Source organism: Haemaphysalis longicornis, unplaced genomic scaffold (genome assembly GCF_048455015.1).
Source record: "Haemaphysalis longicornis isolate Haplotype H1 unplaced genomic scaffold, Haemaphysalis longicornis Haplotype H1 scaffold_4, whole genome shotgun sequence".
Classification (NCBI taxonomy): domain Eukaryota; kingdom Metazoa; phylum Arthropoda; class Arachnida; order Ixodida; family Ixodidae; genus Haemaphysalis; species Haemaphysalis longicornis.
The window spans coordinates 87,467,231-87,480,818 of record NW_027526361.1 but is presented as its reverse complement, the minus strand read 5'-3'; the positions used below and the strand labels follow the sequence as shown (position 1 = coordinate 87,480,818).

The 13,588-nt window shown below is 47.0% G+C and overlaps 1 protein-coding gene across 3 annotated transcripts in view; it reads left to right on the top strand.

The window, feature by feature from the left end:
• The window catches only part of LOC144178981 (glycoprotein antigen BM86-like), an 80,682-nt gene that overhangs the window by 36,332 nt on the left and 30,762 nt on the right, over window positions 1-13,588 (top strand). For 2 of the 3 annotated variants that reach the window (XM_077707131.1, XM_077707129.1), the window contains 3 exons: window positions 3,613-3,726; window positions 5,968-6,096; window positions 7,511-7,642. In XM_077707131.1, coding sequence (XP_077563257.1) covers window positions 3,613-3,726; window positions 5,968-6,096; window positions 7,511-7,642 — 375 coding nt within the window. The remainder of the gene's footprint in view (window positions 1-3,612; window positions 3,727-5,967; window positions 6,097-7,510; window positions 7,643-13,588) is intronic. The other variant, XM_077707130.1, reaches the window with a different exon arrangement.

The following is a 13,588-nucleotide window of genomic DNA, read 5'->3' as shown; positions in this document are numbered from 1 at the left end:
CCGGTTTCAAGATGTCCCAAGCCAAAAAAACCCCACCTTCGACTCCCACGTCCCCCACTTCACCTAGCGTCTTCCTGCTGCAATAAAGGCTGTCTCTCCTCTCTCTCTCTCTCTCTCTCTCTCTCTATATATATATATATATATATATATATATATATATCATCATCATCACCAGCCTATCTACGCCCACTGCAGGGCAAAGGCCTCTCCCATTATTCTCCAATTACCTCGGTCCTGTGCCAACTGTGACCAATTTATCCCCGCAACCTTCTTGATCTCATCTGCCCGTCTAACTTTCTGCCGCCCCCTGCAACGCTTGCCTTCACTAGGGATCCAATCTGTTACCCTTAATGACCAGCGGTTATCTTGCCTTCGCATTACATGCCCTGCCCATGTCCATTTCTTCTTCTTAATTTCTACTAATATGTCTTTAACACCAGTTTGCTCCCTCACCCACTCCGCTCTCTTCTTGTCCCTTAATGTTACACCTATCATTTTCCGCTCCATTGCCCGCTGAGTCGTTCTCAATTTAAGTTGAACCCTCTTAGTGAGCCTCCAAGTTTCTGCCCCGTAGGTGAGTACCGGTAAGATGCAGCTGTCATACACTTTCTTCTTCAGCGACAATGGTAGGCTGCTATTCATTATCTGAGAATGTCTGCCATATGCACCCCACCCCATTCTGATCCTTCTAGTTATCTCTGCCTCATGGTTGGGATCTGGGGTCACAACTTGGCCTAAGTAGATATATTCGCTTACCACTTCCACTGCATCGCCACCTATCTCAAACTGCTGTGCTGTCCCGAGGTTATTGATCATTACTTTAGTTTTCTGCATATTAATTTTCAGGCCCACGGTTCTACTCTGTTCGCCCAGTGCGGAAATCATGCTTTGCAATTCGTCCCCCGAGTTACTTAGCAAGGCAACGTCATCAGCAAATCTGAGGTTACTGAGGTATTCTCCAGAGAGAGAGAGAGAACAAGACTTTATTGAGAATATCCGGCGTGCGGGTGCGGATCAGGCCACGCAGGGCTTCTCCGCACCCTATCTAGCTCGTGGCTATGTAGACCTCGAGGGTGGGCCTGCGTCGCGACGTCGGCTACTAGGTGAGTCCGCTCCCGCGGGAGGGTCCCCCGTTCGCTCTTGCCGGGCCAGGGCGTCCTCGAGCCGCTCCCACCCTTAACCCTTACTCCCACCTGTTCCCAATCCAACGCTCTGAATACTTCTTGTAAGCATGCTGTGAATAACATTGGAGAGATTGTGTCTCCTTGTCTGACACCCTTCCTTATAGGTATTTTACTGCTCTCTCTATGGAGGATGATGGTAGCTGTAGACCCATTGTAGATATCCTCTAGTATTCTTACATAATGCTCATCTACCCCCTGGTTCCGTAATGCCTCAATGACTGCTAGGGTTTCGACCGAGTCAAATGGTTTCTCATAATCTATGAAGGCTATATATAGGGGTTCAGTATACTCAGCGCACTTCTCTATCACCTGATTGATCGTGTGAATATGGTCCATTGTTGAATAACCTTTACGGAACCCTGCTTGTTCTTTAGGTTGACTGAAATCTAAGGTTGCAGAGATTCGGTTAGCGATTACCTTGGTAAATACCTCGTAGACGACTGACAGTAAGCTGATCGGCCTGTAATTTTTCAAGTCCTTCATGTCGCCTTTCTTATGGATTAGTATGATGTTCGCGTTCTTCCAAGATTCCGGTACCATTGCGGTTATTAGGCATTGCGTATACAGGTTTGCCAGTTTTTCAAGTACAATTTCTCCGCCATCCTTCAAGAGGTCTGCTGTTATCTGACCCTCACCAGGTGCTTTGCCCCCTTTCATTTCTTTCAAAGCCTTCCTTACTTCTTCGGTCGTTACTGGTGGGATGTCTATCTCCTCTGAACTACTGTCTTGTTCGGCATTATCCTGTATGTCCCGGCTACTGTACAGATTCCTATAGAACTCCTCGGCCACTGTGACTATTTTATCCCTATTTGTGATGACATTGCCTTGCTTATCCTTAAGTGCATACATCTGATTTTTCCCCACACCAAGACGTCTCTTCACTGCTTTCAGGCTACCTCCATTCTTTACAGCGTATTCGATCCTTTCCATATTATACTTCCGTATGTCAGCTGTCTTACGCTTATTGATTAACCTCGAGAGCTCGGCTAGTTCTATACTGTCAGCTGCGGTATATTATATATATTTATATATATATATATCTTAGAACCACCACGAAAAACTTAACAACATTTATTACGACAATTCGGCTGGGGTCCAGCCTTTTTCAAGTGCAGTGCAAGGGTCAAATACAGGGTATTAAAGACTCGTAGGGAGCACTGCCAGCACGTGGACACATGATTTCAAAAAGATACAAAATGAAAGTACAGCAAGAAACAAGTGGAAAGTAAAGAAACGTAGTGCAGGATTGGGCACGTAGGTAATCCATCTCAGTATACAACGCGGCGAAAAGCAAAAGCGAGGCACTCAGGAAGTGTGGTTCCTTCAGCCACCGCCCACCCAAGCGCAGCAATATTAAGAAAAGGACACAAATAAGGAACGGGTGCTGTGCATCTCCCTCCAAAGGAGAGAATACAACCTGCCACAAAACGCACAAGTGCGGAATCGACAATTAGTCTTACAGACACTGGGGAACGCAAAACGCCAGCTATGTCGCAGACAGAAGGCGACGTTAAAGTTCAAGAGCACAGGCATGCGGATTAGCGAAGGGCCGCGTCCTCAAAGCAAAATGCCACCGCTTCCCGAAGAGACTAGATAATAGCCGCAAATGGCTTGTCCCCAGCCCGCGTTCCGGGCACAACGCGGACAATGACGACCCCTCGATGGGCGCCGACGCCAAGGGAGGTATGCGGCACCCACCCAAGAAGGGAAGAACACAGGTTGTACGAGTGCCTTGAGAAATAACATACAAGGCAGGAAATAAACAAAGAAACAACACACAGAAAAAAAAGCAGCTGAACGAGCCCCGTGGTCATGATATGAAATGGATAGATATAACAAATTTGTAGCTTACATTTCATATTCGTGCAAGTACCAAGGGCTTGCACATTATGGAAGAAAGAAAACAAGAATGTGACGCACGTACGAGAAAAAAATTTCCAGTGATCTAGGAAACAAATGACACTTGGTAGCCAGTCATCGATGACAGTATGAATTCGCACACAGCATTATTTAAACAAACTGACAAACGAAAGAACAAACAAAGAATACCCGCGTACAAATCGTAGAGTGACGAGCGAAACAATTTGCACACACGCCGCCGCGGCGACGACAGTGACAGCAACGGGTCATCGCCGTCACTTGCGTTTGGCCGCAAGAAGCAGCCCACAAGCAAGCGACAACGACGGAGGACCCAGCCGCAGTGTACAGATTGTTTCCCTCGTCGCTGTCGCCCACATTTCGTTTGCTGTGCCCATTGAGTTACGTTTTTCTCGTTGCTTGTAGTTGTCACTGCATGTGGTTACACCTTTATGGTTCTTTATAGCGTTTACATTCGTATTGTACGCACATCCCATAACTAAACAAAAAATAAACCTTTCGATAGCAACATTAGAACTAACCGTAATATTTTTTTTTTCATCTGCTCAAGATGTGTGTGAAGTGGACGAGACTGATTCAATCTGCGAACACGATTGTATGCATAAAAACGCATGCATTTGTGGAAGAGGTCAAGAGCTCTCTGCGGATGGATTGACGTGCACTGGTGGGGTTCATCTTCGCTTTTTGGTTTTCTGAGGATTTTGAGCTATTTTGAACCCTGTTTTTCTTTTGTAATGTTGAGACCATTTTACCTTACCTTAGAAATGTTGAGACGACCTTACTTTCAATTATTTTTTTAACGTAGCCAAACATCTGGCTGGTTTCTATGCGTATAATGGGCAATTGCGTACGGTGGCTAAATGCCTTCTCTGCCGAGATCAGTGCATTTTTGCTGGGAAATGTTCCTACAGGCGTGTTGAGAGGAAGTGGGCGACGAAAACTCCATGTGGTGCTGGTAACTCCTGAGCACTCCGGTACACATAGCTGGCTCTCAAACTCAAGTTCCCTCTAGCTGTCCTTGGTTGTGTTTCAATTGTTCTCTCACATCAGCCTGACCTGCATTCACCACACGTGCCCTAACGGGATAGCTTAATAGTTTAAGTAACCTGACCACTCATGGGCCCGTCGTCCGGTGGGTGGCGCTGAGGGCCATTGATTGACGACAGCTGGCGGTACGAAGATCATGCGGTGGATTTACAAGTGGTAAATATTGTAAAATAGGTACAGGCCGGTTGAACGAGGAAAGTGCGCCAAAGGAGCAATGTGCAAAAAGACTGGAATGGGGAGAGCAAAATACCAGGTATACCGCCAAATGAAAGATTTGGGGCAGAAGTAGGGCACAGGAAGGGAGTAATAATGGCGGGTATGATAAGAGGAAAATGATATTATTAACTAAACTATAAGACGATCCTGTGGTTCAGCTTTACCACAACGCCCTATAATAGCCATTCTATGCCACCAGTAAAAATCTAGCTGTGGCTTAGCTCGTCCATTCCAAGGTATACGTAGCGTGAGCTAAGGTTCATCGGGTTATTCTTAGGTTTCCTGGTTGTCTAGGAAATCCTACACAACCAGGAAACCTAAGAATAACCAGGTGAACCTTAGCATGATAATCAAGCTAATTAGCTTGATTATCATGTTTACTGCTGCTTCAATGACACACACATACGGCATCCGCATTATGTGACACATGTATATTTATCAAGCGGCTCCGGCGCAACGTCACCAATCGCCCCAGAGCTAAGCTGGTTCCACAGGCGCACGCCGGTGTTGCTGTGACGCACGAGTCATCGGTTGCACATTCGGCCACCCCACGCATGATCATCAAGTGGAGCGGTCCGCCACGCGCGGCCGAATGCAGGTCGGCGAAGACGATGGGCGCGTTGGGTGTGTGAGAGACGCCGCCGTGCAGCGAGCAACGTTCTGTGCGCCGTGTGACGTCCCTGCTTCGCGCGCATGTGCAGCACGGCTCTCAAGGAGCCACGCGAAGCTGCTCAACCTCGGCCAGTGTAGCTCACGCTACAAAAGGGCATCTGTGATGGGACATTGCGTAATGCAAAAAGGCGTTATCGCATTGCATGTTGTCCATCAGCCCATGCCCTTTCTTCAGTCACATCATATCTTGGGCTTTCCCATTCGCCGAATTTGCACACTTGGTCACTTCAATTGCCCAATATGGTGCTCTGTGGCGAAAACGACCGGCAGGGACTTCTTATGGTGCATACAAAATACGCATTTTCATGCTTCACATTTTTCTGAGGTTCGTGAAGTCGGTAGTTGGTATCACTCTTTGGCTAGGCGCGGGAATTCGTTACCAACTTTCTGCAAACGATAGCGGCAGTCACTACCATTTTTGAAATAGGACCATAAGATTGACTTTGAAATCTGTCGCAGTCGGTATTCCCCAACGAGTACTACTCGTGCAGGCTTTTTCGGAAAGAGACGCAGTAAAGAAACACCGGCAAAATTAGTTTATTTCGGAAGAGCGGACATCAGGGTTGTGGTCGTGCGCTGTGTGGTGACCCTTAATTCAAAGCCGCGAATTAACGTTGAACCACCAAAAAGAAACGACTTTTGTTTGTGGCGCTCTTTGTTTGTGCGCTCTTTTAGCGCTCTTTCACATGCGTGTAAATCTGAATACAAACAGTCGTATTAAAAACAACTTTAACAGCGCTGGCTGGCAAATAATGAGTAAGCTTGTTAAATGGACAGTTTGTAAATTTTTGAATGTCATAGACTTCTTAAAATAAATTCCCCGGTTTGCAAGGAATGTACAAAAATGCTTTCATCCTCGCTGATTTACCAGCCTCGTGTGATGGACACGTTATGTGATATAGACATGTTGCCCCCCCCCCCCCCCCCCCAAAAAAAAAAAAAAAATTGTTTACTTCACTGTTTGTTGCAGCCAAGCTCGCTTGCAATGAAGAGGAAACCGCAGCTTGCGAAGACAGTGGCCGCAGGTGCCTGTACGAAGATAATCAAGTCACCTGCAAATGCCCCGAAAACTCCATTGAGGTAGAAGGTGCCTGCTCAGGTGCGTGAAGACCTTAATATGTAAAAAGTCTAACATTGATTCCCTATCAAAGCGAAACGTCTTGGAAGTTAATGACGAAGGTAGCTTTTCAAATCCCCTGCTTTGCTGGGAATGTGTGTGGCCGCTCCGACCATGTCCGTTGATTCAGAAACAAAGTTAGTTGTGGTATAGTTTACAAGGTTATCTTAAGTAATGATAAGTACTTTGCGGAGAATATAAAAGAGACTTATGTGAAATGAACAATGGACCTGTAGGAACGCCAGATATTCAAGGTCAAATGCTCTAGTACTTTTAGGCTTAGTCATGACGATTCACATAGCTCGATGCGAGAGCATCCATTCGCCAGCGCCTAAAAGATTTGAAGGCTGAAACGTAAAAAGTAGCAGCCCATGTCGTCTAACTTATTTTGGATGTCTTGTACATCGGGCGTGATTTCCACACGGCATTTTTCTTGGCCCTGACCTTTCAAAAAAATTCGAGCCATTCCACTCAATGTGAAAGCTGTCGGAAGTGCATAGCAGTGATTCGCCATAACAAGCTGTAACGTCATTATGCGCTCACTGCTACCACCCAACGCAATTCACATTTCCCGCCTTCGCCGTGCTCGCGCGCCCCCTGCCTGAAACTGCGCCAGCAGGAGTTCTGTTCTTTTTGTACTTGCTTCTCCGCCCTCACGTGTCGGCGTTACACAGCGACTTTTTTACGCTTACTGTCGTAAAAAACCAACCCAACGAGCGTTCCTAACAAAATGAACGCGGGCGCTGCCGGTTAATTACGTTTATTTTACGTCAAATGTACCTGCAGATTTCTTTGCGCTAAACAACGGGGAGATGTATGACAAGCGCCAGTCGTTCACGAGTTTCGAATGCTTATGACTATATAAACCGCTTGGCTTTCGAAGCCGCTGGGTTACTCCGCGACGCATGCGGCTACGACGGAACGCCGTTTGGCTCTACTTGGGTCCAACGAGCGAGCTACAACTGCAAGGCGCGGCCCGGAAGGGGTCTGCACTTAAAACAAAATATGCCCTTTGGATATGAGACAAAGCCGGTAGCGATCCCGGTTTCTGTGAAGCAAGCAATCGCGTAGGTGTAAAGACTAAACAGGAAGTGCTTATGTCAGTTTTACGGTATCTAAATGGGTTCGTTTGATTTTGGGTACAATAATCTAACAAAGTCGAGTTGTGACACGAGGGTAATGCTGCAATATGGGTATCCTTCCAAGCCGGTGATTAAGAGGTGTTTATCTAGAAGCTGGTAAAAATTCGGGATGAATGTTAATTGATAAAAAAATGTTAATGAGAAGTAATACCATCTTTTGAAGCGAACGAAAACACTAAATCTGGGCGCTTGGTGTTTTGCCTTATAACCGCGAAACACATGTATGTACGTTATGCGTTTGTTTTATTTTACAGAAAACTGCACTACCGTTAAGCAAGCTGAGTGCAAAACGTTACTAAGTAAGTGCGTTATTGAATCGCACAAAGAGGCATGTACCTGTGACTACCCGTTGGAATGGAATGACGCCACGAAGCAGTGTATCCTGGGTGAGTTAACATATGATCTGATTTCCATGCAGTTTTGTGCCATTAAGAAATTGCGCCCCTACGTAACAGTTTTAAGACATTACATTGATTAACTTTCATCCTAATGTTTCAATCGCAAAGCTAACGTACAACAATTAACATTTGTCCGATCTTCGACTCTTCCCCCAATTACGTAGCGTCGAAAACAAAAAAAAATGGCTCCAATCCATGCTTTGAAGGTGGTGGGAAAGGAAAGCTTTAAACAACATCCACAATTGCCTATGCGACGTCACTTGAATTCACACACGGGGCTCTACAAAGATTCAAACCAGAAACTCTGCCAGCCATTACCTGGAATTTGTGGGGCGGCGTCCCGAGCGCAGTAGCGTGGGCCATGGCCGGGCTAGAGCGGCGGACACTGCTGCAGCTGCAGCCCGGTCGTGCGTTGGCATATAGAAAACGGAGAGGAGCGTCTTTCGAAGGGTGAAACAGCGGAACCTAGCAGTCTTGATGGGCTTTCTCGGGGCTACACCACCGCGCGACACAAGCGGAAACACCGAAACAAAAATTCGGCATGTGCGATAAGTGATTCCCATTTATACCGAATTAAACAACCTATTTTAGTAAGCCTAAGAATTTTGATAAAGCTGAGGGAACTTTTATAATCGCTATTTTTCAGATCCAGTTGCTCCTTTCATCTTTTGTAACATCTCTGGAAACACAACCGATTCAGCAATTTCGAAGATGTAGTCCCATTCGAGGCAAGCAGTGCGCAAAAGGTAGCGTTTCTCGAGCGACCAGAGATATCTGTATGCGGTTTCTACATTTTATTTTACCCCATTGCAAACCAATCCTTAACGTACCTCTGCCGTACGACCACTAAGTTCCGTCGGGTCCGGGTTACCCGAGAGGTGCTGTCGAACAAGTTAATCGAGCCGTGCGAAGGAAGCGCGCAATGTACGCGAAGATGAGCCATAACAAGCCCAAAACAACCATTGCTAAAGCAGACGACAAAGCCGTCCGCCGACGCGCCCGCCAATGAGAACCGGCACCTGCGCGCGGGGAATGCTGGGTAACCATTCACCGCGCTCTCTACACTCTGTTCCCGGGCCAGGCGGAACTGAGCCAGGCGGAAACGTTTTATGATGGAAAGCTAGAAAAAACACCGTCATTTCGTACTGTCATAAAAAATTGCTGACATTTAAAGGTACAGCTTATTATTTGAATTCCTTGTGGCCTCGGACGTCTAAGTAGACTACTTGGGAGCGTAACGCAAGCAAATGTATCGTAACGCAGCACAAACCTTTACCAACTATATTATGAAGCGGGAAATATCCAACTTTTGTGCGTGCAGGGAATAGACATTGGAGCGTTCTGAGCATGCCGTCACAGAGGTGCTTGCAAATTCTAGCGGCTCTGCGTTCCACAGAGCGACAGCTAATAGGTTTCTGGACCTTGTCTGCTACATTTTATTCGAATAACAGGCATAAGGAAAAGCGAATTCTTTCAACAATAATTAGGGGTATAGATTTCTTCCAAATATTTCACGCCGCGTCAGCAGACTTCCTGTTTGGCTGCTTTTGAATTTTAATTCGCAAGAAATAGACGTCTCACTAACATTGTTTCTTGTTGAAATAAATAAACGATGTTAATTTTTATGGCGTTATGTTTGACCAATGAGAACTGTCTGAGCGAAAAGGCCGCACACTGGAAAGTGACCCCACCCGCGGAACGCGGCGCATCGAAAACGTCCGGTAGCGGCATAGCGCGTGCTTCAGAAATATAATAAAACACTAGGGAATGGCTCACAGAGGTATGGAACGTGCGCGCTTTGTATGTGCGTGATTTGAAAGCACACTCCACTCAGCCCGACGCTAGAGCACTCCATTACAAGTGTCAGCGCCGCAAACAAAAAACTCTAGAGGGGGAAAAAAGCATGGAGATGCATCAACTTGACTTTAAGTCGGCGCTACCTGACCAACTGACGCAGCAGTCGCAGCAGGTTCACGCTGTTCTAAGTCAATGGGGGCGCCCTGCGTGGCACGCCACCGCTTCTCCTACATCGCTTCAGCCGCTTCTGTTGCTGTAAACACTACGGAGCAAGTCCGCTCGTCATTGTAAAATAATGACTGTCCCTCTACAACTCACAATAAAAGCTTAGGTGGCCGTCTTATTTAATAGTGTTAAGTATTAAGTATTCTGATACGGCTCATAATCTGTATCAGCTTCCCTTTCGGAAGCCTGGAATTTAAAGCAGCCGGTCAAGACTGTGCTTCAAGAATATTCAATGTCACTGCAAAGTCGCGTGATCAAAATGCGTGTTATGGACGGGGATACCGGTGGTGGCTTCTGCTGGAGCACGACCAGCCCCGTGTCACGTGACAGCGCCGGCCTCATTCGTCCGCACGCCGCTTTCATTCGAGCGAGGTCAGGTGAGAGAGTGGAGATTCACCTCTTGCACAGGAACGGAACAGCAAAGCGGCGATAAACACAGATTAACATCTACTATTAGCAGCTGCGCAGAGATTTCAAATCAAATTTGGTAGCAACGCTGTTTTAATTATCAACGATGTCAGTAAGGATTAGTGCTATGAAGCAGCAGTTTTTCGCAGCTGCTGGATTCTAGAGCTGTTCAGAAGCAAGACATCAACGTGCACTTCCGAACTTCTTGTAGATAGAGGGGAAGGCCAGTGACTTGACAGAGATGGGGGGGGGGGGGGGGGGGGTGCTTGTCCCTGGGCTCTAGCGCTTACTAAGCTGCTGCATGGACGCAATGGCGAGGTACGTGTTTGACTGACTGATTCCGAAAGGGGTCGTCGGAACTGGGAACAGTGAAGCATTAAGGGCTACAGAGGCGGAACACAAGAGGCACCGACGGAAGTAAGGTATCTTGCAACAAATAAAACTATTGTGAGCGCGAAGCTCCGAAGCGTAGAAAATCCTTTATTTCACTGCTCCATTATCCCCATCACTAAACACATCGAGGAACTCTTCGTCTACTACGAGACTGATCATCATGATCGTTGGTTGCTGAACCGGTGTTCGGAGACGGCTCTGTCGTAACATAAACGCCTTACCACACCGAATACCGAAGGCTCTTACACTATATAATTTCCGCTGAAATCTTTCTCAAATCGGAAAGTGGGTCGCACTTAAAATCGGTAAAAAATCACGTGCGGAGTTAATTGCGTTTCAAACGTATTGGAAGAATGTCGAAAGAATCTTTCCTTTTTGTCGTAATGGAAGATCCACCTCAGACAAGCCAGTAAGGTAACTCTCATTCTACAAGAAAGTGCGCCCAGTACTCAACCAGCTAGGACACATACCCAGCCTATGGGCCGTGAGAACGGAATACGGCGATAACCTAACGACGCGTGCCCGTACGGAGACCAGCCAGGCCGCGTGGTCTGCGTCACGAATGCGTCAGAACAAGAAACGATTACCATCCTCGCCCGCTCCACATCAACAGAAGCAAGCAAAACCACCATTGATCTAGCCATTGCGACTGCAAAAGAGGGCATCACAATTTTCGTGGTTCCCAGGTGGCATGCTCTAATTGCCGACGAGGTTGCATCAGCAAGACGACACGCCGCATCCCCAACGAAGACCATTCTTCTGATGCCTCATATATGCGTTATATTGATACCTGGTCGCAAATCTCTGGAGGGTAATGGGCGGCTTATACCGCAGTCTGTGCACATATACACTGGGCCGTTATCCCAAAGGAGCAACCAGCGCTCATGCCTTCCAAGGCAGAACCCCGTGTCAGCTAGGCTCACATTCTCAGTAGTCCCTGTTGTCAGGCGAAAGGAAATTGCTGACTCCACTTCCCACTAAATAGAAGCAGCAGCCACCATCCTGCCCTCACCCCCATTAAAGCCGTTTCAATCAATTTCAAAGTTGTGGGAAATGCCGAGCGGTTATTTGCCATAATGGGCTGTACTGCCGTTATCCGGTTACTGCTACCTCACCGTGCAAATCAAAATTCCCGCCTTCGAAGTGCTCGCGCGCCCCCTGCCTGAAACTGCGCCAGCGGGAGTTCTGTTCTCTTTGTGCTTTTCTCCCCGCACGTGCCGGCGTTGCACTGCCACATTTTGCGCAAGCGGGAGGATTGGATTGGATTGCATTGGATTGGCTTGAGTTGGCTTGGCTTGGATTGGATTGGATTTGGATTGGACCTGCATTATATGATAAGGAGTAGTAAGCATGATAATCAGCTAATCCTAGACAACCAGGAAAGCTAAGAATAACCAGCTGAACCTTAGCTCACGCTACGCGTATCCTGGCATAGCCGAGCTAAGTCACTGCTAAGCGCCAGCGGTTCACGAGTTTCAAACGCTTATCACTATATAAACGGCTTGGCTTTGGAAGCCTCTGGGTTACGCCGCGGCGAAGAGACAGTGACAGGCTACACTGTAACTCCGTTACCATATGCTTGGTTCCAGCGAGCGAGCTATGACCACAAGGCGAGCGCCTCAAGTGCTCTGCACTTAAAAGTAGACGAATGCATACCCCAATTACATATTCAGACATGCGACTTATTACACGCAATACTCATCTACACTCAATTTCTGTCAAACGTTCAGTGCACTGCTCCACCATGTATAAAAGTGCCAGAGGACCCTAGACATTGTCCATATACCGTCAACCTCCGAGGCGAAGTAACTGGACACATGAGGAACCCTGAACCTGGCCCCAGTGTGAACTGTCGACAATGGCCTAGACCGCCAGACGAGCCTATAACTTACCTGACTAGGGACATTCCTCGAAGGTTGTGCCCTGATACTTGCCCCAAAGCTTCAGCGAAAACAAATTGTTCATCATCATGTTTTTCAGCCACACAACTACAAGCACGTCCTCATCTGCTAGCTTAATTAAGAATGCGCTGTAGTAAACAAAACTTTACTTTTAGTCCTCCCTTCTTGGTGCGTTCATTTTCACACGCGTCTTGGTTTAAAGCGTGATCGACAATAAGAAAAAAGCGTTATTCTCAGGCCCGCGATGGGCAACTATTGGCTTTCCGCGACTAAACACCCAGTAAGTTGAATTTCAAAACGCCTTGTTTGAAGTATTTTGCCCCAATGGTGAGTAAAGACGCACGAGACAGCAGACCATAAAATAAACACTTCCTTGGTTGAGACTGGCGGCATCTTACAGCAGTAGTGCTAGCTGTCACACAGACTATACCGGGAATTGTCGAAAGGAGCCTAGTCTATAGTCTAAGAAAGATTAATATTCCGCAGGAAGTATGACGTCTTGCCACGTCTCACTGTGTTCTTCTTGAATTAAGGATGATGGGGCTATTGCAGATCATATATTCGTCTGTCCTCAGCCATCTCCCATTTTATAGTTGCAAAAGGTTCTGCGCCCTGTCGTTCCGATAACGGTCGTCAGGTGTTCTTCTCAGCGAGTTCTTTCTTTAGCAACTGTTTTTCTGATTCTGAGCGTGGTGAGCACTGGCAAGCGCTGAGGGGAAAAGAAGATGCAGTCGCTCGCGAAAATGTACGGGTCGGGGAAAATGAGCTCACTGACCGTTCCTGCACCTCGTAATGTATTTTGGAACTCTGGGTCCTCTAGCTGCAGAGCGATGCTCAGGAAGCGGAGCGACACGTCTTAATGCGATGAGGCTTTAATGGAATCTGCTAGAAAAAGCGGGCGCCAGCCAGCGCAGCCACGACAGCATGCGACAGCTCGTGAGAAGCTGAATGAAATGATGATGACTAGCGTAATCTGCTACAATGGTGATGAAGAGGAAGTCACAACGATGTAGAAAGATAATCCGTTTTCAGTAGCAACAATTCATTAAGCCTATATATACGAAGATTATACGTCGTCTCTCACCACTACGCTCCAACCTTGCACGGTTCATAAAAAATCGGAAAACTACTAATAAGGCGTTCACTGCATTTGAAAGTTATAGAATTTTTAAAGGTTTAATTGATTGCTGTCGTTTTTTGTGTGCGTCTA